This window comes from Heterodontus francisci, chromosome 7 (assembly GCF_036365525.1).
Source record: "Heterodontus francisci isolate sHetFra1 chromosome 7, sHetFra1.hap1, whole genome shotgun sequence".
Taxonomy (NCBI): domain Eukaryota; kingdom Metazoa; phylum Chordata; class Chondrichthyes; order Heterodontiformes; family Heterodontidae; genus Heterodontus; species Heterodontus francisci.
Window position 1 is genome coordinate 129,743,901 of NC_090377.1, and position 26,185 is coordinate 129,770,085.

At 44.5% G+C, this 26,185-nt stretch overlaps 1 protein-coding gene across 3 annotated transcripts in view; it reads left to right on the forward strand.

The window, feature by feature from the left end:
• Positions 1–26,185, forward strand: part of LOC137372320 (receptor tyrosine-protein kinase erbB-4-like) — a 1,059,900-nt gene that overhangs the window by 957,815 nt on the left and 75,900 nt on the right. For all 3 annotated transcript variants that reach the window (XM_068036154.1, XM_068036155.1, XM_068036157.1), the window contains exons 24-25: positions 5,867–5,964; positions 12,528–12,698. In XM_068036154.1, coding sequence (XP_067892255.1) covers positions 5,867–5,964; positions 12,528–12,698 — 269 coding nt within the window. The remainder of the gene's footprint in view (positions 1–5,866; positions 5,965–12,527; positions 12,699–26,185) is intronic.

A 26,185-nucleotide genomic window follows, 5' to 3' on the forward strand; every position in this document is an offset into this window, starting at 1 on the left:
AAAAACTCAAAAAACAGATTTTTCAAGCAGCATTTCCCTTTCATAAATCTATGTTGACTCTGACCAATCATGTTATGATTTCCTAAGTGTCCTACAAGTGATTCTAGCCTTCTCCCCACTTCTGATGTCAGGCTAACTGACCTATAGTTCTCTATTTTCTCTCTCCCTTCTTTCTTGAACAGAAGTAGTATGTTTTCTACCTTCCAATCCATGGAGACTGTGCCATAATCTAGGGAATTCTGGAAGAAAAAGATCATCGCATCAACTGGCCAGAACGTTACATTGGGCGGGAGTCTCCCCCCCCAACCACCGGCCAAAAAGTTGGTGGCGAGCCCTCCTCCGCCAGGCATGGGAAGCCAGACCAGGATTTATCACTCCCCAGGCCTTAATTGGTCTTGGGCGGGACTTCCACCTCCTTGAGGCAGTAAGTCCCACTTAATGGAGCTGCTGACCAATCAGCAGGCTGGAAGCTCTTAGTCCCAGCACCACCACCAGGAGTGGTGACCACTGCTGGGACTACACCCAGTCATTGGAGGCAACAGGAAGGACGGCCCTGGAACTCAGTTAAGTGTTTCCGATGAGGCCCCAAAAAATCTGCCGGGCCCCAGCGAGGCAAGGGGCGTCAGTTGTGGAAGGGGGTGGGGGAGGTGGGATGGAGAGTGTTGTGCATTAGGGTGGTTTGGGCTTCGGGGGCGATACTCCGTGGGGCACAGGATGCCCGATCAGGAGGGCCGCCCCCAGCTGGCAAGAAGGCCGTCTGGTTTTACCACGTGGGGTTCTTGGGGACTTTGCCGTCCAGCCTCCGAGGGTAAAATACCTGCAGCGGCTGGAGGAGGCCCTTATGTGGCAGGTAATAGGCCACTTAAAGGCCTTGATTGACCTGGGGCGGGTGGGCCATTTCTCACCGCCACTGCCTATCACAAAATTGCAGCGGGTGCAGGAGGGAGTCAGGAATGCCCCATCCCCTGCCACCCACTCAATTCTATGCCCCCCCCAACATCCATGGTGACCATAAAATTCCGGCCACCAGCTCTGCAGCCACCTCTTTAAAAACTCTAGGGTGGAAGGCCATCATGTCCAGAGGATTTGTTGGCTTTACTTTCCAATAATTTCTCCAGCACTATTTCTTCAGTATACTACTTTCTTTACATTCCGCATTCTCATGAGACTCTTTGTTCCTCACTGTTTCCAGAATGTTTTTGTGTCTTCCACTATGGAGACAGGTACAAATACTTGTTTAATGTCTGCCATTTCCTATTCCCCATTATAACTTGTCCTATCTCCAAGGGAGCCACGATTACTTTTGCTAAGCTCTTCCTTTGTAAATACCTATAGAAGCTTTTACCATCTGTTTTTTATATCCCTTGCAAGTGTTACGGACAAGTGGTAAGGGGTGTGGGTGATTCCCATGCTTCACCTCTCAACTGACTGCAATCCTGTTTTGTTTAAACTGTTGAGTTAGTCCCTGAGTGTTTTTTTACGGAGAAATAAATAGACAAATGATAAGTTTTCTCGTAGATCAAAAACAACTTTATTTTTACACAATTCCCAAAATGGTCGCAACCTCACCCACGCACGCATTCATTCACACAGACACACACAAGAATAGATAGATGGAGAGAGAAAGGGTAAGTGTTTGTGGTTTATGGTAAACCTGTTGAATCTTCTAAAGAGGACAGTCTGTTTTAAAGGTGCAGGCCTGCGTGTTTGTAGTCTTGAACTCGTTGAGGTGTTGTAGATTTCTGGTGGTTAAGACTTTAAACTGGAGGTGGTGGTCACTTTCAGTTCTCTGCTGTAGCAAGTTGAAGTGTAGAATTAGAAGCAGGGCTCCTTCCTAGCTTGGCTGGATCTCTTTCCACAGCCTCTTGCTGGACTGCTTTCTGTGATGTTGTTGTGAACAAAGAACAAAGAAAATTACAGCACAGGAACTCCAAGCCTGCGCCGATCCAGATCCTCTATCGAAACATGTCGCCTATTTTCTAAGGGTCTGTATCTCTTTGCTTCCTGCCCATTCATGTATCTGTCTAGATACATCTTAAAAGACGCTATCGTGCCCGTGTCTACCACCTCCGCTGACAACGCATTCCAGGCACCCACCACCCTCTGCGTAAAGAACTTTCCACGCATATCCCCCCTAAACTTTTCCCCTCTCACTTTGAACTCGTGACCCCTAGTAATTGAATCCCCCACTCTGGAAAAAAGCTTCTTGCTATCCACCCTGTCTATACCTCTCATGATTTTGTACACCTCAATCAGGTCCCCCCTCAACCTCCGTCTTTCTAATGAAAATAATCCTAATCTATTCAACCTCTCTTCATAGCTAGCGCCCTCCATACCAGGCAACATCCTGGTGAACCTCCTATCTCTCGCTAGAGGGTTACCTTTTAAGGTTAAAATCCATCACATTAGCATTTTTGTTAATTGATACGTGGCCTTCTCCACTGGCATGACTACACAATGGACCAGGATGTGGAATCCATGGCTATCTATGGTTGTCTGAATGGGTATCATTCTGTAATGGTGTGGCTACTTCACACCTTCTTTGTTTCAGAAAAACCCATTCAATTCAGGAATGTCTCTTGATGGTTTCAAGATGGGTATAGTTAACACCTCTTAGTCTTTTGTCCTTTCAAGACAATGAGGCAGTTTTTGACTACACGGGCCAGGTCAGCTGACTTTCGGTGGCCATCTTTACAGCACATTGTCAACATATTTAAAGGAAAAGTCAATTACAAAGAGCCCACATTGAATAAAATTCATATCTTAAAAGTTAGGAATATGATATGTCTTTACTGGGCATAACACTACACTCATGTTCTACTTTCCATTTCTTCATCAATTTCTCTATCATTCTTTGCTGAATTCTAAAATCCTCCCAATCCTCAAATTTACTACTCTTTTTGGGAACATTATAAGCCTCTTCCTTTAAGCTAATACTATCTTCTCTTGTTAGTCATGGTTGGGCCACCTCTCCAGTGGGGTTTGGGGTTTTTATTCCTTAAGGGAATGCAGCTTCTTAAGGACCCTCATATCCTTCTTAACCAGACTAGAACTGGACACAATACTCCAGCTGGGGCCTATTCAGAGCTTTATAAAGGTTCAACATAACTTCCCTGCTTTTGTACTCAATGCCTCTATTTATGAATCCCAAGATCCCATATGCTTTACTAACCACTCTCTCAATAGGTCCTGCCACCTTCAAAGATGCACCCCAGATTCCCACACACTCTTTAGAACTGTGCCATTAAGTATATACTATCTCTCCCTATTCCTTCTGCTAAAATGTATTACCTCACATTTGTCAGTATTAAATTTCATCTGCCACCTCTCTGCCCATTCTGCGAGCCTATCTATGCCCTTTTGTAAGCGGTTTCTATCATCCTCACTATTCTACTCTGTATTCAAAGATCGAAGTCATTTATCTATATCAAAAAAGCCGTGGTCCCAGCACTGACCCTTGTGGAACACCGCTGTCTACCATCCTCCAGTCTGAAAAACAGCCATTTATGAGGACTCACTGTTTTCTGTCCTTAAGCCAATTTTTTATCCAATTAGACATTGACCCTCTTATCCCATGAGCCTCAATTTTGTTAACCAGCCTTTTATGTGGTACCTTGGCAAATGCTTTTTTAAAATCCATGTAAACAACATGCATCAACATCCCTTCATCAACCTTCTCTGTTACTTCATCAAAAATTCAGTTAGATTAGTCAAGTATGATCTGCCTTTTACAAATCCATGCTAGATATCCTTAATTAACTTTAACCTCTCCAAGTGTCTGTTGATCTTTTTCCCCTGATTATTGTTTCCAAAACCTTAACCACCACTGATGTTAAATGAACTGGCCTGCAGTTGCTAGGACTGTCCTTACACCTTTCTTGAATGAGGGTGTCACATTTGCCGCTCTTCAGTTTAGTTTAGTTTAGAGATACAGCACTGAAACAGGCCCTTCGGCCCACCGAGTCTGTGCCGACCATCAACCACCCATTTATACTAATGCTCCACTAATCCCATATTCCTACCACATCCCCACCTGTCCCTATATTTCCCTACCACCGACCTACACTAGGGGCAATTGCTAATGGCCAATTTACCTATCAACCTGCAAGTCTTTGGCATGTGGGAGGAACCGGAGCACCCGGAGGAAACCCACGCAGACACAGGGAGAACTTGCAAACTCCACACAGGCAGTACCCAGAATTGAACCCGGGTCACTGGAGCTGTGAGGCTGCGGTGCTAACCACTGCGCCACTGTGCCGCCTCTGGCACCTCCCCTGTATCCAGGGAAGATTGGAAGACGATGGCAAGTTCTTCCACTATCTCCATCCTCATTTCCTTTAGCAACTTGGGATGCAAGCCATCCGGACCAGGTAACTTATCCATCCTAACCATAGCCAACCTTTTTAGGACCTCGTCGCTCTCAATTTTTATCCTATCCATTGCTTCTACTCTCTGCTTCTATTGATATTTTCTCAGATTCCATTTCCTTAGTGAACACAGATACAAAGTACTCATTAAGTATTTTAGCCTTGCCCTGCGCCTCTAAGCATATATTACCCTCTCTCACCCTAATAGGCCCACTCCACCTCTTACTACACACTTAGTATTTACATGCCGGTAGAAGATTTTAGGTTCCCTTTTATGTTGACTGCAGTTCCATTCTCATATTCTCTCTTTGCCATTTCTGTCCGTGCTATTAATTCATTTATCTTGTTGAGAATGTGCCACAATTTCAGTTGCAGTACCTTTAGCTTTAACTTTTTTTTGTTTTCCCTGATGTCACCCTAGTCAATAATGTCCTGTTATCTTTGTTATCATTCTGTCCCTTCCTGACCCACTCTGCTCCCCCTTCCTAGATTTCCCTCCCTTTCTCCCAGGTTTCCCTCCTCCTCCCTTGGGTTTCCCTCCCTCTCTCCTGGGTTTTCCTCCCTCTCTCCCAGGTTTCCCTTCCCCTCCCTTGAGTTTCCCTCCCTCTCTCCTGGGTTTCCCTCCCCTCTACCCTGAGTGTGTAGCTCAGTGCTGGGAGCTGTTTCTTCTGTTCCCCAGCGACAATCTCCTGCTGCCTGAAATCTTGTTCCCTTCTAACAGCCGCCTTGTCATTCCCCTTTGGGTTCAGGTGGGAGTCTGTTCTTCAGGGTGACACTGAGGAGCGAGAGTTAAAATTACCTGGGCCTTGTGCAGTGGGGTATCATGGGTGCTTCCTGCCCCATGCCGGCCTGCCCTCCACCCCACCTCCCGCAGACCCCAGCCTGCACACCGCACCCCCACGCCACCCCAACTCTGTGCCTCCCACCCAGCCCCACCCAGCCCCTCATACCGAAGTCACGCCCTGAGTTATAATTAAGGTACAAATTTGGAAATCGCAAGAGGTGATATGCTGGCTAAACCAATCCAACTAATGTACAGGGGTACTGACAAAATAAAAAAAAGTTTTAAAACTGATTTAACACTAAGGAAACATTTAATATATTCTATTTTGGAAGGGCAGGAGGACAACAAGTTGCATTCGTATAGTGCCTTTAACATAGTAAAACATCAGGAGGAGAGCTGTGGAGAGGTTAAGGGAGAGAATTCCAGAGTGCAGGGACTAGGCTGCTGAAGGCACGGGGACCTGGACCTGACGATATAAAGCTGATAACTAAACTGAGAATAAAAATGTTTTCTGACTTAACTGAATGTGTGCCGTCAAAATTGTAACATTTTATTTTTATTTTTTTGCCTTGGTCTTTGACTCGCAATTCGAGGATCATTGTCTTTTCTTGTATGGGTTTGAGTTTATTACTATGCATTTTAAACTGCTTGTGGATTTACTATGTGAGGTTCTCACTGTTGTGTAAGTTGCTATTTCCATTGTTCTTTGCCCTAGGCTGGATGATTGATGCAGACAGCAGGCCCAAGTTCAAAGAATTGGCAGCGGAATTTTCCCGGATGGCTCGAGATCCACAGAGGTACTTGGTAATTCAGGTCAGTCTAATTTCATTTCAGCTTCTCAATTGGAATTATTGTATGATTAAAAACTGGAAAAAAAATTCCCTCGGATTATCCACACTCTAGTGATCAGCACTTGTACGTTCTTCCTGCGTCTGTTCTATTTATAGAGCTGGCACTGTCAGGTTGGAATCACAAGCCAGTTCACTAGGGCCCGGAGCAAAGCTGTGCCAGTTTCAGCCTGCCCTTTTTGTAGCGGTGGCTCAGAGAAACAAGAGGAGGTCATTCAGCCCCTTCAAGCCTGCTCCCCCATTCAATTAAACCACGGCTGATCTGTATCTCAACTCCATTTACCCACCTTGGCTCCATATCCATTAATACCCTTAACTAACAAAAATCTATCAATCTCCGTTCTGAAATTTTCAATTGACTGGCCCCAACCACCAGCCTCAGCAGCTTATTGGAGGAGAGGGTTCCATATTTCCACTACCTTTTGTGTGAAGAAGTGCTTCCTGAAATCACCCCAAAGGGTCTAGGTTTAATTTTAAGGTTACGTCTCTTTTTTCTTGCCTTCCCCATCAGAAGAAATAGTTTCTCTCTGTCTACCCATCAAATCATTCAGTCGTCTTAAACATCTCAGTTAGATTCCCCTTTAGTCTTCTCAACTCAAGGGAATACAAACTTGGTTATCCTAGAAACCCCCATTTCTTCCTCTAAATCAGTGAAACCCTCCAAAGTTTAAGACTCCCGCTGCCTATTTTAACACAGGGCAGCATTTGGATGGGTGTCTGATAATGCTCCTGTGAAGTGCCTTGGGACGTTTTATTATGTGAAAAGTGCTATATAAATGCAAATTGTTGTTGCAAAATGCAACCAATGACCCAAAGAGCACTCCCCGGTGACACAGTGGGTAATTGCAGGTGCTGGTCTGAGCCATGCATACCAGGAAGGTCTCATCTCAAGGCTGATCTCCACTCTGTTCCGAGTGAATAGCAGTTGGGACTCTGTAATTGACCTCAGTACCCTGGGCCAGGAAGAGGAAGGTCAGCCTCAGGTGGGGTGGGTGAGCTCCTGTGCCTGACTACAATTTAATTGAGTGGCTACTTCGCAAGGATAGGACTAGGCTCAGTTCAGGTGCTGCCCCACTCTTGCCGCATCTGGCCCAACCACATTGTACAGTAACCCTTTGACTCTCAGTAAACAGCATATGTGAAAAAGCAATGAAAGACGAAAAGATTGATAAGGAAGGTAAAATTAGAGTACGAGAGAAAGCTAGCCAGAAATACAAAGACAGATAGTAAGAGTTTCTACAGATATTTAAAAAAGAAAAGTGTTAACAAAGTGAGCATTGGTCCTATAGAAAGTGAGTCTGGGGAGTTAATAATGGCTAATAAGGAGATGGCAGATGAATTGAACAGATATTTTGCATCTGTACTCACTACTGAGGATACAAGGAACATCCCAGAACTGGCTGTAAGTCAGGAAATGGAAGTGAGGGAGGAACTCAAGAATATTACAAACATCAGGAAAGTGGTACTGAACAAATTGTTGGAGCTGCGGGCTGACAAGTCCCCGGGTCCTGATGGACTTCTTCCTAGGGTGTTAAAAGAAGTGGCTAGTGAGATAGTTGATGCATTAGTTTTAATTTTCCAAAATTCCCTAGATTTGGGGAAGGCTCCGTTAGATTGGAAAATAGCGAATGTAACTTGTTTATTCAGAAAGGGAGGGAGACAGAAAGCAGGAAACTACAGGCCAGTTAGCTTAACATCTGTCTTAGGGAAAATGATAGAAGCTATTATTAAAGACGTTATGGTAAGGCATTTAGAAAAATTCAAGGTAATCAGGCGGAGTCAACATGGTCGTGTGAAAGGGAAATCATGTTTAACCAATTGATTGGAATTCTTTGAGGGAGTTACATGTGCTGTGGATAAAGGGGAACCAGTGGATGTATTGTACTTAGATTTCCAGAAGGCATTGATAAGTGCCACATCAAAGGTTATTGCAGAAAATAAAAGTTCATGGTGTAAGGGATAACATATTGGCATGGATACAAGATTGGCTAGCTAACAGGAAACAGAGGGTAGGCATAAATGGGTCATTTTCTGGTTTCAAGATGTAACAAGTAGTATGGCACAGGGATCTGTGCTGGGACCTCAACTTTTTACAATTTATATAAATGACTTAGATGAAGGAACCGAAGGTATGGTTACTAAATTTGCTGATGACACCAAGGTAGGTATGAAAGTAACTTGTTAAGAGGAGATAATGGGGCTACAAAGGGATATAGATAGGTTAAGTGAGCTGGCAAAGATCTGGCAAATGGAGTATAATGTGGGAAAGTGTGAAATTGTCCACTTTGGCAGGCAGAATAAAAAAGAAGCATTTTATCTAAATGGTGAGAGATGCAGAGCTCTGAGATGTAGAGGGATCTGGGTGTCCTGGTGCATGAATCACATAAGGTTAGTATGCAGGTACCGCACGTAATTAGGAAAGCTAATAGAATGTTATCGTTTATCACAAGGGGAATTGAATACAAAAGTAGGGAGGTTATGCTTCAGCTATACTGGGCATTGGTGAGACCACATCTGGAGTATTGTGTACAATACTGGTCTCCTTATTTAGGAAGGATGTAAATGCGTTGGAGGCAGTACAGAGAAGGTTTACTCGACTAATACCTGGAATGGGCTGGCTGTCTTACGCGGAAAGCTCGGACAGGCTAGGCTTGTATCCACTGGAATTTAGAAGAGTAAGAGGTGACTTGAATGAAACATATAAGATCCTGAGGGGTCTTGACAGGGTGGATGTGGAAAGGTTGTTTCCCCTTGTGGGAGAATCTCGAACTAGGGGTCACTATTTAAAAATAAGGGGTCGCCCATTTCAGACAGAGAGGAGGAGAATTTCTTTCTCTCAGAGGGTCGTCAGTCTTTGGAATTCTCTTCCTCATAGGCGGTGGAAGCAGAGTCTTTGAATATTTTTAAGGCAGAGGTAGATAGATTCTTGATAAGCAAGGGGGTGGAAGGTTATCAGGGGTAGGTGGAAATGTGGAGTAATCAGTTCAGCCATGAACTTACTGAATGTCAGAGCAGGCTCGAAGGGCCGAGTGGTCTACTCCTGTTCCTAATTCATATGTTCGTATGTGTCCCTTGGATGAGGTGCTGGAGCCACTCTCAGTTCCTGTGGAACCAAACTCTACTGTTACTTCTGATGAGGAGGGTAAAGTATTGAATGAGGCCTACTTATCTGCTAATAGCACACTGTTCACTTTAGTTATTGCCAGATATGGAATCTGAATGTCTTTCACAAGACAACTGGCTCTTAAAAAATAAGCACAGACTCTTCATCCTGTGCAGATTGTAATCCATGTAGTCTGCACACTGTACATGTTGTCTGTAATACCTTTTCAGATTAGTCAGGGATGCTGATCTACAAGGATGCAAGTGCATGAATTAAAGGAATCAAATGGGAGCAGCCTCAGCAGTTTACTCAGTGACGCACTGCCCTAATGCTGACACTGGCAAAACTAACGGGTGATCTCAAGAGTGTTTGAAGCAATTTGCAAGCAAGGGCTCTTGGCATTTTTGTCCACTTAACAAGACTTTATAAAATTAGTTATTTTGCGTACTACGTTAGTGTTTTTTTTAAAAATCCTGTGCCATTCTGCACCCCACTTCCCCTCCCCCCACCCCACTCACCACCCCCACATCTCTCTGCCGGGAGGACAGCTCGCCATCCATCCAGCGTCAGTGTTATTCTGGAGCCAGTTGGTATGAGATGTCCTGGGTCAGGGTGGGAGGGACTGCTCTGCTCTCTAGTCTCTTCTCACTGTGACAGCAACCCTATCCTCATGAGAGAGAACTTCCATTTATACAACACCTTTCACAACTTCTGGACATCCCAAAGCACTGAACAGCCAATGAAGTGTAGTTACTGTTGTAATGTAGGAAATGGGGCAGCCAATTTGCACACTGAAAGTTCCTACAAACAGCAGCACGATAATGACCATTATTATGATGTTGGTTAAAGGCAAATATTGGCCAGAACAGATTCTTTGAAATAATGTCATGAGATCTTTTACGTTCAAGTGAGCGGGCAGCCAGGGCCTTGGTTTAATATCTCATCTGAAAGACGGCACCTCCAACAGTGCAAAACTCCCTGAATGCAGCCTGGATTTTGTGCTCAAGTCCCTGAGTGGCGCACAAAAGCTAGGCACAGCGAGTGAGCAGCTTGCTCACAAAGAATCGCCCTCAAAGCAACTTTAACCCCTTGGAGGTCAGTGGAAGTTTAAAAGATTTTGCAGCCAGCTTCCTGACAAGCCTGTTCTGGACCAAACCTGGAACCAGAGGAAACTTATGTCTGAATTTGCGCCATCTTTACCAAAAAACTGGACTCTGAGTTCTGGGAAGGTCCCCACAGTTTATGATGGCTGAATAAATCCAACCTCTGGATTTTTAACAGTGTTTTGGGGGCTAGATTCTAGAATTGTATCCATTTTGTATGTGAACAGAATGCAGATTAGTGGCCATAATTATTGACAATTAGGGAAATAAATTTCTCCCACAATAGGAATGATCATTTTTATACATGAACAAAAGTTCCCTTGTAATGCTCTTTCTCTTCTCCTTACCTCCTGACGACAAGGGCTGATGCAGGGATGTGGCGCCAGAGGCACCAGGATTCTGCCAGAATCTTGCCCAGGTGCCCACTATCCACATGTGGGTCTAAATTTTGAATATCAGCAGATTATTCTCCAGTGGGTGCATCATAACCAATCCTCAACACTTCGCCTTCTGACATTTATCCATGTACTTCCCAAAAGGGAGTCCCTGATTGCACAGCTTGACCAATGTTCTCTCACTTAATTCTGCAGGCACTGAGGCCAAGTGTAGTGATCCTGGCACTGCAGTGATCAAGCCCGAGATCTTCCCTAGTCTGTACATCACAATTCAACCCTGGACACTTACGGGCTGAGCCATTATACTGATCAAAGCACAGGATGATGCATCCCACTAGATGGCATAGACCAATACACAGGGTTCGGATATATATGCATTTAAAAAATGGATGCTTCGATCAGTCATGCTGTGATTGCAATGTGTCTGTAATAGGACAACAGCAAAAGAACCAATCAGGTGCTTTCCCACCCCAACCAATTAAAAAATTGAAGATGTGGAGTTTCTGCTTTGGAAGCAACTGGCGAAATGCAGGTTGCACCCAAAATTACGCCTGTTTGGGAAGTTTCCATTCAAGCTTATCTGCAGATCATCAAATGCAAAATGTGTAATTTTTGCTTTAAAAAAATTCCTTGATATATTTAAGAGAGGTAGCTAGGAGCCCCTGTATTAGTACAGCTGAAAATGGGTTTATCACAAAAGAATAGGTACTTTTAATCACAGTATCAATCCACCACATGGGTAACCCAATTTTAAACTACTGAAATGACTTTAACAAAAAATATACAGAACCATTAGCTATGTTATATTGGGGTACAGCAGTCAGTATCTTTGTAATTTGTACTTTAAAGTATTCAACTTTTACACATATTACGGCAATTTCAAGTGAATTACACCGGAAAAAGCCAGCACAGTCAAGTCCAGGCTGAGATTTCCAATGACTGTCACACCTTTGGGTCAGAAGGTTATGTGTTCAAGCCCCAAGTCAACGCCTTACTCTTGGACTGGTTTAAGCTGTTGTCCTAGTGAAGATTTTAATCCAAAGTGCCATCTACCTAGTCAGGTGGATGTTAAAGAGGCCATGGGGATACTCAAACAAGAACAAGGAGCTCTCCTGGTGCCTTGACCACATTGGCCCCTCAGCCATTACCGCCAACAACATATTAACTACCTCATGTCTGCTTCTGAGATCTTCCTGTGCACAAGTAGCTGCTGCATTTACCAACATAGCAACACTGCCTGCATCTCAAAATAATCCATTGTATCTGAAGTGTTTTGAGAAATGCTAAGGTGCTATACATAAATGCAAATTCTTTATATCCACAAAATGACTCTTAGTAATCACACCCTCTAAACTCCAATTTCAAAATGCCAATGTGTCCCAAAACTAGTGCTAATCCAACATGAGATAATCTAAAGGCACATTTTTTTAAAATGGCTGAATGCGTGTATCTCTAATGTATACACAGAAGACTCACAGACAACTGACGGTCTCCAGAAAAGAGACCACACCTGGTCAGGCTAAATGGATTAATTGGCAAACTGTGTGCCTAGTAGGAGGTTATTGCCGATAACCAGCATGGACTCAATGGGCCGAATGGCCCCCTTCTATGCCATAAATGATTCTGTGACTCTATGAACCTGCAAGTCCCTGATGTGTATCTTGTAAAATCTCTGAGCATTTAAAATTCCATTTTTCATATTTATAATTCAGAATGTACATCATACTCTACTTAGTTTTCTTTACTCTGTCCAAATGTTCTGTAATCAGTATCAGTGCAGGAGTCTGATTTTTACTTGGATTTTGAGACTGTAACACTTTATTGAGTTAGACTTTAAAAGTACGAAGCTCATCTGTGCTCATAACAGGCTTTGAGACCAAGACAAGTATGACATTACACAGTTAAAAGGCACTCCTCATTGTTACAGGGAGATGACCATATGAAGCTGCCCAGCCCAAATGACAGCAAGTTCTTCCAGAGCCTGCTGGATGAAGAGGAGCTGGAAGACATGATGGATGCGGAGGAGTACCTGGTCCCCCAGGCCTTCAACATCCCACCACCAATCTATAGCTCGAGGCAGAGGATCGATTCGAACCGGGTGAGTGGAACCAATCATAACCTCCGGTTTACAAAGTCAGGGAAAATCTGTGGGCCAATCTCAAGTGCGAACAAATCAAAGTCAGACTGGTATTATTAATGGGCTTTAAGTGTAAGCCACACTTTTTACCTCTATTATGTGCCTCTGGTTCCTGTTTTAGGGCCTGTAGATTGGGGGCACTTGTTTTGGGGTTGGAGGGTGTGGGGAGCAGTGTGTCTCCTTGCCAATGCTCCCGTTAATTGTGGCACATTGTCTTTGTGGAAGTGCCAAAGATTTTCCTGAGCTTTCAAAGGTTTCTGTACACTGATAAATCATTCTGTATAAAAAAAAACAATATTCACACAGCATTAGTATTTAATTTGACATGTTTACAATTGCTGCATCAACGTGGTTTCAATAGGACCTGCAGAGCTGTTCAAAATTGTATTGTCTGATTTGAATCATCTCCAAATGATGGTCATGTTTAATAAACTAAATTTTATTCCAAACTCATCCCTGTACCCCTTGTTAAAGGTGCAATATTCGATTTCTCAAGCTGTCTGAGTTATCTTTTGCAGCCATGAAATCAAGGATGGGTAACGACCCCAATTATCAATCATTGATTCATTTCAACATTCTGTTTGAAAGGGGCAGAGCTGAGGTCTATTTGAACAATGGTTTAAGCAACTGTTGGGTCTGTCCTTTTCAAATGTTCTCCTCAGATGCTGCAATGACGGCTATTGTGATTTACTGTTTTACTAGAGATGAGGCAATCCCCTCTGGTTTTCTTAAACACAGAGTACTACAGGGAAATGATTGTTCCTATCGATCTCTCCCAATAGCTGAGGGCAGAACATCCGGAACTTTGTTCTACTGAGCCCTGTAACCTTTGTGTCCTGTCCATGTTCCTCTCCCTCTTTCTAAGAACCAGTGGATATGATGTTCAACTTAGGTGGAGATAGACAGGCATTGGAAGACCAGATGCCGTTTATATACAGAGGAAGATTGGGAATGGCGTATGATGGACAGCCATTCTGCTAATGCCCATTTTGCGCCCCTGCCAAATTTGAAAGATCCTCCCGTACTTTTTGCATAGAATCAGAGGGTTTTATTTAACCAGCCAACATATACAGTAATAATGGTACTGGCATCAAACTGGTGCCTGCAGTATATCCACAGGGCCAGACAAGGCTCAGTCTGTGGGAAGAAAGTTGTGTTACAATAAAATGGGCATTATTAGTAAAATAGAAATCACCAACCTTGTGTAGAATTCAAGTCCCAGATTTCACTGTGTCGGAGAAATACACTAATGTTAATTATTGCTGTGCTCTGTGCACATTGAAAGGAAAAGAAAGACTTGCATTTCTATAGTGCCTTTCACGACTTCCGGACATTGCAAAGCATTTTACAGCCATTGAAGTACTTTTAAAGTGTAGTCAGTGTTGTAATGTAGCCAATTTATGCACAGCAAGCTCCCACAAACAACAATATGATAAGAATGAGATAATCTGTTTGCTGTGATGTTGGTTATGGGATAAATATTGACCAGGGCACCAGGCAGAACTCCTTTGGTCTTCTCAAAAACATGTCGTGGGATCCTTTTCGCCTTCCAGAAAGGGAGAACGGGACCTCGATTTAATGTCTTATATGAAAGATAGCATCTCAGACAATGCAACAGTCCCTCAGGATTGCACTGTAGTGTCAGCCTGAATTTTGTGCTCAATTTTCTGGAGCAGGATTATTAACCCATGATCTTCTAAATCAGAGGCAAGCGTGCTGCAAACTCAGTCACAGCTGTTACATCTAAAAATAATGGTGCTAAAAGAGTTAATACCTGTTTTAAAGGTTTTGCAAGCAAAAGAGAGTGGAATAAAGAAAACAAGAGATGAAAGACTACTAGAAATTACTCTCAGTACGTTTCAGACGAGAGCTGTGGGAAGGCCCCATTATCATTAGCTCCCTATTCAGAGAGTGCTGTCTCAAGGTGCTGGGACATTGCACTTCTCAGCTCCAGGAGAAAGCATCATTACAATGGGCAATCCAGTACATGCTACTTCTCTTAATGATGCAGATGAGAACCCAGAGGTTCCAATTCAGCTGTCTCCAGCAGACAGTTATGGACCTGTATCAATAGGCTTGATTGCTGCATCAGTAAGAGAAGGGGAACTATTTAAAAAGATATACCAATTAACCCCTTTGGAGACAGATGACAGATAATTGACTTCAAATGAGGCTATGATCACATGTTCAGTTTTATATAAAACTCTCCCTCCTCTACCCCACTGTATAAGCTGGAGCATTGACTAATCAAAGTTTTCTTACAAGTGTTTCCGAATGTAAGTTTTGACACTGGATCTTAGTAGCTGAGGAGAAGGTGGCATAGGTGATGATGGCGCATAGTGGTAATGTCGCTGAGCTAGTAATCCAAATGCCCAGGCTAATGCCTTGGGACCATGGGTTCAAATCCCACTAAAGCAGCTGGTGGATTTTGAGTTCAATTAATTAATAGAAAATCTGAAATTGAAAGCTAGTCTCAGTAATGGTGCCATGAAACTATCATCAATTGTTGTAAAAACCCATCTGGTTCATTCATGTCCTTCAGAGAATGAAATCTGCTGTCCTTACCAGGCCTGGCCTACGTGTGACTCCAGACCCACAGCAATGTGATTGACTCTTAAATACCCTCTGAGATGGCCGAGCAAGCCACGCAGTTGTCAAGGGCAATTGGGGATGGGCAATAAATACTGGCCTTGCCAGCCATGCCCACATCATATCAAAGAATAAAAAAAATAGCAGTAGCTGTCTTCAAGTGAAAAGCCCAAATTCTCAAACATACCAGTCGCAAACTTATCATTTCTGGTTTCCAGCCTCTGTAGTGTTTTCCTTTGCTTGTAGTAAACCTTCCTGAAATGAGAGTCCTGCCATCCAGTGTTCTGTTCAAGAGTCAAGCTATTTATATTATGGGGTGGCATTTCTACAAAGATTCTCCCTGTTGTCCACCTGTTGAAACAAATCTTTGAAGGTGGCAGGACAGGTTAACAAAGCAGTTAATAAAGCACATGGGATCCTGAGCCTTATAAATACAGGCATGTTGAGTGCAAAATCCAGGAAGTTATGCTAAACCTATGCAAAATACTATTTCAGTCCTAGCTGGAGTATTGTGTCCAATTCTACCACACTTCAGGAATCACTTGAAAGCTTTGGAGAGGGTACAACAGATATTTACTAGAATGGTTCTAGGGATCAGTTACCTGGAGTTGTTCTGCTTACAGCAGAGAAAGCTAAGAGGAGATTTGATACAGGTATTTAAAATTATGAAGGATTTGGGTAGAATAAATAAAGAGAAACTGTTAGCATTGGCTGTCGGGTCAATAACCAGAGGCAAGATGAGGAAAACCTATTTTGCACAACAAGTGGTTAGGTGAGAGTGACTGCCCTTGACACCAAGGCAGCATTTGATCGAGTATGGCATCAAAGAGCCCTAGCAAAATGGGAGTCATCGTGATTCAGGGGGAAAACTCTCCGCTGGTTGGAATCGTACCTAGCGCAAAGGAATATGGTTTTGATTGTTGGAGGTCAATCATCTCAGCTCCAGGATATCATTGCAGGAGCTCCTCAGGGTAATGTCCTAGGCTCAAATATCTTCAGCTGCTTCATCAAGGACCTTCCCTCAATCATAAGGTCAGAAGTGGGGATGTTCGCTGATGATTGCACAATGTTCAGTACCATTTGCGATTCCTGAGATACTGAAGCAGTCCGTGTAGAAATGCAGCAAGACCTGCACAATATCCAGGCTTGGGCTGATAAGTGGCAAGTAACATTCACACCAAACAAGTGCCAGGCAATGACTATCCCCAAAAAGAGAGAATCTAACCATCTCCCCTTGACATTCAACAGCATTACGATCGCTGAATCCCCATTATCAACATCCTAGGAGCTACCATTGACCAGAAACTGAACTGGAGTAGCCATATAAATACCATGGCTACAAGAGCAGGTCAGAGGCTAGGAATCCTGTGGCGAGTAACTCACCTCCTGACTCCCCAAAGCCTGTCCACCATCCACAAGGCACAAGTCAGGAGTGTATTGGAATACTCTCCACTTGCTCCAACAACACTCAAGAAGCTCAACACCATCCAGGACAAAGCAACCCGCTTGATTGGCACCCCGTTCACAAACATGCATTCCCTCCACCACTGATGCACAGTGGCAGCAATGTTTACCATCTACAAGATGCACTGCAGCAATGTACCAAGGCTACTTAGACAGCACCTTCCAAACCTGCGACCTCTAAAACCTAGAAGGACGAGGGCAGCAGATGCATGGGAACACCACCACCTGCAAGTTTCCCCCCAAGTCACACAACATCCTGACTTGGAACTATATTGCCGTTCCTTCACTGTCACTGGGTCAAAATCCTGGAACTCCCTTCCTAATAGCACTTTATGTGTACTTACCCTACACGGACTGCAGCAGTTCAAGAAGGTAGCTAACCACCACATTCTCATGGGCAATTAGGGATGGGCAATAAATGCTGGCATGGCCAGCGATGCCAATATCCCATGAAACTAATAAAAAAAAAATGTGGACTGCACTGTTTGGTGGGTGGTGAAGATAGATTCAATAGCAGTCCTCATAAGGGAATTGGGTAAATAAATGAAGGGTAAAAAATTTGCAGAGATATTGGAAATGAACAGGAAAGTGAGATGAACTGGATTGCTTTTTGAAAGAGCCAGTGTAGACTCAATGGGCCGAATGATCTCCTTCTGTGCTGTACTATTGATGATTCTTTGGCAGGGTTCTTGCAAGGATGCAAAGGATATTTACTAGAATGGTACCAAGGATGCAGGACTTCAATTATGTGAAGAGATTGGAGAAATTGGAGTTGTTCTCCTTAGAGCAGAGAAGGTTAAGGGGAGATTTAATAGAGGTGTTCAAAATCATGAAGGGTTTTGATAGGATAAATCAGGACAAACTGTTTCCAGTGGTAGAAGGATACAGATTTAAGATAATTGGCAAAAGAACCAGAGGCAAGATGATCTGGAATGCACTGCCTGAAAGGGGTATTGGAAAGCGATTCAGTAGTAACTTTCAAAAGAGAATTGAATAAATGCTTGAAAAGGAGAAATTTGCAAGACTATGACAAAAGAACAGAGGAGTGGGACTAAATGGATGGCTCTTTCCAAGAGCCAGCACAGGGCAAAATGTCCTCTTTCAATTTTGTATTATTCTATGATTATATGATAGGGAGACCTCCCCACTGGGTAATTAACCCCCAATTAAGGGTCTCTTCCCGCTGCAGCCACAATTAGCCGTGCAGCGGGCGGCCCTGTCGCCACACGAGAAGCAGGCCATGGAAAACCATATGGGTGGCTTCCCAGCTCCGGGGGAGTGTCCATTGTTCAAAGGCACTTGGTGCCTGAACAAGGGACCTGACATTGGGAAGATGTGGGGTGGGGGAGGGGGGTGGCCACTGAAGGCTACCCCCCTGCCCCTTGCTGCTGACCCACCTCCCCCGTGACCCCCGAACCCCGTGAGACCCCTCCTGCCTTGGCCTACCTGAGTCCTGGCTCCAGCAACACTCCTCAGCCTCCAGGTTGGTCACCTCCAGCCACCGCCTCCGTGGTGGCGCTGCAGCTGCAGGCCTCTGATTGGCTGGCAGCTGTCCAAGGGTGGGACTTCCGGTGTTGGGGTCCTAGATCCTATCGAAGGCCCACTGCCGTCCACTTAAGTGCCTGATTGGCACTAAATTCTGTTAGCCTTCTGGAAAAAGTAGGTGATGCGAGGATCTCGGCTTCGGTTTCTCCCCTCAGTGTGTGTGTGTGTGTGAGACATCGAGTGTAAACCACAGAAAGGGCCATTTGGCCCAACTAGCCTATGCCGTACTTTATGGTCCACATGAGCCCCCTCCCACCCATTGTCATCTAGCCCTATCAGCGTACCCTTCTATTCCTTTGTCCCTCGTGTCCTTTTCCAGGTTCCTCTTAAATACATCTTAGCTATTTGCCTTCACCACTCCATCTGGTAGCGAGTGCCACCTTCTCACCACTCTCTGAGTGATGACATTTCTCCTGAATTTTCTTATTGGGTTTATTAGTGACAATCTTATATTTATGCCCCCTAGTTTTGGTCTCCCACACAAGAAGCACTCTCACTACATCTACCCTATCAAAGCTTTTCATAATCTTAAAGACCTCTATCAGGTAATGCCTCAGCCTTCACATTTCTAGAGAAAAGAGCCTGAGCTTGTTCAGCCTCTGTCATCAGTGCCTCTATGTTCTGATTATAAAATGGAGAACTGTGCAGAGTACTCCAATGTGATTTGTGTGTGTGAGATTGTGCTTGGCCATTGAGGCCACACCTGGAATATTGTGTGCAGTTTTGGTCTCCTTATCTAAGGAAGAATATACTTGACATAGAGGAAGTGATTTGAAAGTTCACTTGACTGGTTCCTGGGATGAGGGGATTTTCCTATGAGGAGAAATTGAGTAGAATAAGCCTATGTTTCCTGGGATTTAGAAGAATGAGAGGTGATCTCATTGAAACATATATAATTCTTAAGGGGCTTGACAGGGGAGAGGCTGAGAAGATGTTTCTCCTGGCTGGGGAATCTAGAACACAGGGTCACAGTCTCAGAATAAAGGGTTGGCCGTTTAAGACTGAGATGAAGAGAAATCTTCACTCAAACAGTTATGAAACTGGAATTCTCTACCCCAGAGAGCATTCGATGCTTGGTCATTAAGTATGTTCAAGACAGAGGTTGATAGACTTTTGGGTTCTAAGGGAATTAAGGGATATGGGGATAGTGCGGGAAGGTAGATTTAATGGGGAAGATCAACCATGAATTGGATTATTGAATGGTGGAGCAGGCTCAAAAAGGCCAAATAGCCTACTCCAGCTCCTATCTCTTATGTTCTTATGCTTGTGTGTGTGTCCTTGTGTGTGCATATGATTGTGTTTATTATTGGGTGGGATTTTGGATTGTCTGAGAGGGTGGGTCTGGGGGTGAGCGGTCGTTGTAATATATGTTTATACACACTGTAATATTTGGACTACTGTAGTCTGTAGCCTTCCATAACATCTTCATTCCAAGATATACATTATGTTTACTGTACTCTAAACACTGTAGTGTAAGATATAAACTGTAGTTTGCGCATGGTGTTTACACAGAGATAGGGCAGAATTTTATGCTCCCCCCCCCCCCCCACTCACGCAGAAGGGTCTGGGAAGTGGGAGGGGCTTAAAATTGGGTGGGATGGCGAGGGCGCCGTGCCCATCATCTACCCGCCTCCGCTGGTATTTTATCAGCGGTGGGGGAGGTGGCCTGCCCGCCCTTAGGCCATTTGAGGCCTTTAAGTGGCCATTTAATAGTTATTTAAGGGCCTCTTCCTGTCGCGAGTAAAACCAGGTAGCACCCTGGTGGGCTAGGGGTGTGTCGCTCCTGATTGGGCATCCTGTGCCCCGCGCAGGGTCTCCCTAGCAGCACAGGCTGTCACTGCTGCAAGTTCCCCCTATCCTCGCAATCAAACTGTTCCCCCTCGCCAGGCCTGGCTGATAGGCCCCGGCGAGCCCCGACCACACTTACCTTCTTCTCTGGCCTCCATCGCTGCTGGCTCCCGGGTATGCTGCAGTCTCAGCAGTGACCACTTCTCCTGGTGGCACCACTGGGACTGAAGAACTGCCGCTGATTGGCGGCAGTTCTTGGAGGCGGGACATCCTGCCTCAGAGGGGCGGAAGGCAAGACCTCAGTGAGCCATACAAGATAGCGTTGTGGCTTCTAGGGCCGGCAGAGGTGGCCCGCCCCGACTTTCCAGCTAGTGTGCGGAGCCACTGTCTCCTCATTAAATCCTGGCCATAGAGACTACAGTATTGCCAATCACAGGTATTGGTGAGGGGCTACTGTATATTTAAACCTGTGGAGGCCTTGCCTTATAATAGTCATCAGGAATTGTTGTGCACTGTATGTTGGATAGTGAATGGTAGCAGCAAACTGATCCATCCTGCAAGCTCCTGGATCAGGGATAGATGTCTGGTTACACAGCCTAGTGCCTCGAGAATTCCTGGTGTCCCATAACATCTTGCCTCACAGCTCAATGACTCTTTGGACTGAGGGCTAATTTAGTTTGCTGTGAAATGGGAGGAAATTGCTATTTTCAGTTTCCGGCTCGATGTCCTGCTCACAAAGCGACGTCTCCTCAAATAGTTCCCAGTTAGTTTTTAAACTGTGTGGAAGATGGACGACATTTCCCGCAGGGACACAAGCAGGCAGTGTCAAGGCAATCCTCGCTGTCAAGAACTAATGATCACAGCTCCATTGGGGAAAGTACATGTGGCAGAAGCAGAAACAGAAGACACTATTTACTTGTCAATTATAATCTCCCCCAGTATGAAAGCAGTGCGGAGCGGAATCCAAACCAGAGGCTCTCCCAGGAGTGCCAAGCACTGATGCTGACAATATAAATACCCACATTGCACTTTTCAAGGCCACCCCACAGACCTTAACAGGAAACATTGAAAGCAAAACAAAAACAACTCCCAAAATTAGGGAGAGGAAGCAGTCACTCGCTGCGAGTAAACTTGTTTAATGTTTGCCTAATTGGCCCACCCAATGACTCAATCCAAGCAGATCAGAGGTGGCCCAGTTTGGGTTCCTGCTTTGTGCTGCGTTTGCAGATTTCAACCAGGCCTGGTATCATTTCGGTGGTGTAGGGAGGAGGCGATTTCCTGCTGCTGATTGCTATCCATGCAGGATTTTGCACGGGGAACAAAGCTCACTGCAGTATGGCAGGTAGGTTGGTAGCACAGTGTTAGTGTGATGACACTGCTGTTTCACTGCAATAGGCACATGGTGTTGTCATAGTACAATTTGTTCTTGTAACAGGTCACATTGTTGCTGCAATAATGCACCATAAAAACAAGAACATATGAAATAGGAGTAAGAGTATTTCATATGGACCCTCAGGCTCTTCAAACCTGCTCCGCCATTCAGTAAGATCTCTTGATTCTCTTAAAACCCAAATATTTATCGATCTCAGTCTTGAATATATTCAACAACTGAGCATTCCCAGCCCTCTGGGGTAGAGAATTCCAAAGATTCACAACACAATGAATAAATTTTTCCTTGTCTCAGTTCTAAGTTGCTGACTCGTTATTCTGAGACTTTGGTTCTAACCTCCTCAGCCAGGGAAAACTGCCTCTCAGCATCTAACCTGTCTAAGAATTGTAGACATTTCAATGAGACCACCTGTCATTCTTCTACACTCTAGAGAATATAGGCCCCCTTTACTCAAGCTGTCCTAATAGGAGAACCCTCTCATCCCAGGATTCAATCCAGTGAATCTTCAGTGCACCATCTCTAAGGCAAGTATATCCTTCCTCAGATAAGGAAACCAAAACTACAAACAGTTCTCCAGGAGTGGTCTCGCCAAAACTCCATAATTGTAGCAAGATTGTTTTGCTCTTATACTCTAATCCCCAGTAAAGCAGTAAAGGCGAGCATACTGCATGCCTTCCTAATTCTTGCTGTACCTGCATATTAACTTTCTGTCATTCTTGTACAAGAACACTGACATTCCTCTGAATACCAACATTTACTAGTCTCTCACCTTTCAAAAAATATTCTGCTCTTCTATTCTTCCTACCAAAGTTGATCATTTCACATTTCCCCACATTATGGGCTGGATTTTGTTCACCCTCAGGCAACAGATGCCATGGTGGGTGGATGCCTGAAGATGGCTCCAGGACGGCACAGTGGCACAGTGGTTAGCACCGCAGCCTCACAGCTCCAGGGACCTGGGTTCGATTCCGGGTACTGCCTGTGTGGAGTTTGCAAGTTCTCCCTGTGTCTGCGTGGGTTTTCTCCGGGTGCTCCGGTTTCCTCCCACAAGCCAAAAAGAGTTGCAGGTTGATAGGTAAATTGGCCATTATAAATTGTCACTAGTATAGGTAGGTGGTAGGGAAATATAGGGACAGGTGGGGATGTTTGGTAGGAATATGGGATTAGTGTAGGATTAGTATAAATGGGTGGTTGACGTTCGGCACAGACTCGGTGGGCCGAAGGGCCTGTTTCAGTGCTGTATCTCTAATCTAAAATGAGGCCCGCCATGGACCTCGATGCCATGAGGGTCCGTCCCGATCCTCCCAGTGGGCGGCAAGGCTCCGTGGCAGCACCCGCCCCCCCCCACCCCAACCGCTGCTGCGCAATGGGACCACAATTTAAATATTCAAATGCATAAAATTATTCAATTTAAGTAAACTTACCTGCGATCTTGAGGGCCCGCCGTCATTTTTGGCGCAGCGGCCGGCAATCCTGTGCCTTCAGATCCCCGTCCAGGGAAACGCGGCGCCACGCGTGGTGGGGAGGGGGAAGGATGTAAGTTTGTCAGTGCCGGGGTGGGGGGGAATGGGGTCACACATACGTAATGGGTGTAGGGGGTAAGTATTGATCCTTAAACTTTGTGCAGTTTGGTGGGGGGGGGGGTGGGGAGCGAAGGTCAGATGTAAAAGGTAAGTGTTTTGGGGGTGGAAAGGGCAAATAGTTATTGTAATTGTTATTGGGAGGTGGGAAAGGGGTGTTAGAAATTAATTTATTTAATTTTGGGAGGTATGTCTTTAAATTACCTCACCACCGGGATCATCGTTGGGCTTTTAAAATCTAGCCCTATATTCCATCTGCTACCTTCTTGCCCCATCACTTTAACCAGTCTGTAGCTCTTTGCAACCTCTTTGCATCCTCCTCACAGTTTACTTTTCTACCTACTTTGAATCATCAGAAAACTTGGAAGTACTTTTTCGCACAAAGGCTAGTAGAAATCGGGAACTCTCTCGAAAGGCTATGGAAGCTGAGTCAATTCAAGCTTTCAAGCCAGAGGTAGATGGACTTTTGATATCTAAGGGTATCAGGGGACGTGAAGCAAGGGCAAGTAAACGGAGTTGAGGTTGCAAATCAGTCACGATCTAAATCAATGGTGAAGCAGACTCGAGGGGCTGAATGGCCTATCTATACCATATTATTGTAATAGTGCACTGCTATCATGGATATCAAAGGAGGAAAACCTCATAGAATTCTTTAAGGAGGTAACAGACATGGTAGATGGGGATAATAGACAGAACATAGTGACGAGATGCCACATTACTGCAGAATATTAAATGGTATGGAATTAGGAGCAGAATAGAAACGGGATTAAAATTGATTAGACGGGAGAAAAACAGTGTAGGGGTTCAGGGCAGTTTTTTGGAATGGTTGGTAGCAGATAATGGTGTCCCACAGGGCCAAAGAAAACAGAAAGTGTTGGAAATAGTCAGAAGGTTAGGCAGCATCTGTGGAGAGAAAAGCAGAGTTAACGTTTCAGATCTGTGACCTTTCATCACAACTGGCAAAGGTTAGAAAGGTAATAGATTTCAAGTAAGTGAAAGTGAAAGAACAAAAGAGAAAGTCTGTGATAGAGTGGCGGGCAGGAGAGATTAAATGACAAAAGGTTTCATGGTACAAAGCCAAAGGGAGTGGTAATGGGACAAGTAAACAAAAGATGTGTCTGAATGAAGTGTAGATGGCAGGAGAGTATCTATCTGAACACAAAGTAAAGGAATTAAGAAAGTAATAGTGGGGGGAGAGAGGTGAAGGGGGTGGAGGGTGGGGGGGGGGGGGGGGAACCCGCAAAGAAAAACACGAGAAAGGTTAAAAGAAAATGGGGCAGAGGTTATGAACTCAAAGAGGTCGTGGGTTTGGAAGGTGCTGTCGAAGGAGGCTTGTGGAGTTGCTGCAGTGCACCTTGTAGATGGTACACACTGCTGCCACTGTGTGTCGGTGATGGAGGGAGTGAATGTTGAAGGTGGTGGATGGGGTGCTGATATAGCGTAGATTCACAAGAATGATACCAGGGTTTAAAGATTCAAATTATTAGGGCAGGTTGCATAAACCTGGCTCGTACCCCCTTGAGTTTAGAAGGTTGCGGAGTGATCTAATCGAGATATTTTAGAGAATTAAGGCTTCGATATGGTAGATGTAGAGAAGTTAGTTCCTCTGATGATTTACAAGTACAATCAAAGCAGGCTCGAGAAGCTGGACGTCCTACTCCTGTCCCTAATATTGCTGTTTAAAATTATGAAACAATGGAACAGGGTAGATAGAAAGAAACAGTTTCCAGTCATTGAAGGGTCAAGAATTGACGGGTAGTAAAATAAGATTAAATGTAAGGGATTTGGAACACAGGGCAGGAGAAATTTCTTTAAACATCGAGTTGTGAAGCTGTGGAATTTACTGCTAGGGTTATTGGTTGAGGCAGAAATTGGGTTAATATTCAAGATCAGATTGAATAGGTGGATAAATGAAAAGGGGTTGAAGGGATGTGGCAAAAGGGCAGGTAAATGTGATTAGGACTATTTGCTTGCATGGAGAGTAAACACGGACATGGACTGGCTGGGACAAGTGGCCTGTTTCCGTGCTGTAACTTGTACATATTTCTGTATATCGTACTAGTGTATCATTTTATTGTGACAACACATTGTGTTACTGTAGCAGCACATTATAGTGCAGCATATTATTGTAATTGTGTGGTGGTATTGTAATAGTCCAGTGTTATTGTGATGGCACAGTATTATTGCAATAGCATTTGTTATTCTATTTGCATGCTATTATTGTATATGGCAAGTACCTTGATTTTGCCCAAATTGTTAAAGATTTGCCAATGGGGAATGGAAAACCAAAGGACAGGTCTCCCAGGCTGGCTACATTGACAAAAACCTGGGCATAGGCTGGTTACCATATCACCTCAGCTAGAGAAAGGTACATGATTGGAGTGGGGGAGGGGAGGGGGGGGGGTGGAGGGAGGGGTGAATCCCAAGAAAAATCCCTAGGGAAAAATAACTGAAGAAAAAATTTAAATAAAACCTCGATGGAAAGCATTCATAGGTTGAGGCCAGGATTGAGTTCGGCTGTTAGGATCCTCAAGGTTAAATAACTTGCTAATACACTGCCTAGAATCCCAAGTAAAAATTGTCAGGGTTGAGGTGGCAGAAGATTCCAAGAACCTATAAGCCAAGAGCCAAACCCCAGCCCCCACAACCGAGCACCCACAGTCCAGCATCCTTGTCCCAGTTCCCATAGCCCAAAACCCATAACCAGCACTTTTAGCCCAGCGCCCATAACTCAGTACACAGCACAAGTCAGAAGAGGAGGAAAAGTATTGGGGAAACTTTTTTCAAAAGAATAAATAGTCAAATCAGGTGCTTTCCCTGTAGAGGAACATAGGAACAGGAGGTGGCCATTCAGCCCTTCGAACCTGTTCCAACATTCACTTAAACCATGGCTGATCTGTATCTTAACTCCATTGTCCCACCTTGGTTCCATATCCGTTAATACCCTTACCTAACAAAAATCTGTCAATCTCAGTTTAGAAATTTTCAATTGGCCCCCAGCCTGAACAACCTATTTTTTGTGGGGGGGGGGTGTGGGGGTAGCGGGGAGAGTTCAGATTTCCACTACCCATTGTGCGTGAAGAAGTGCTTCC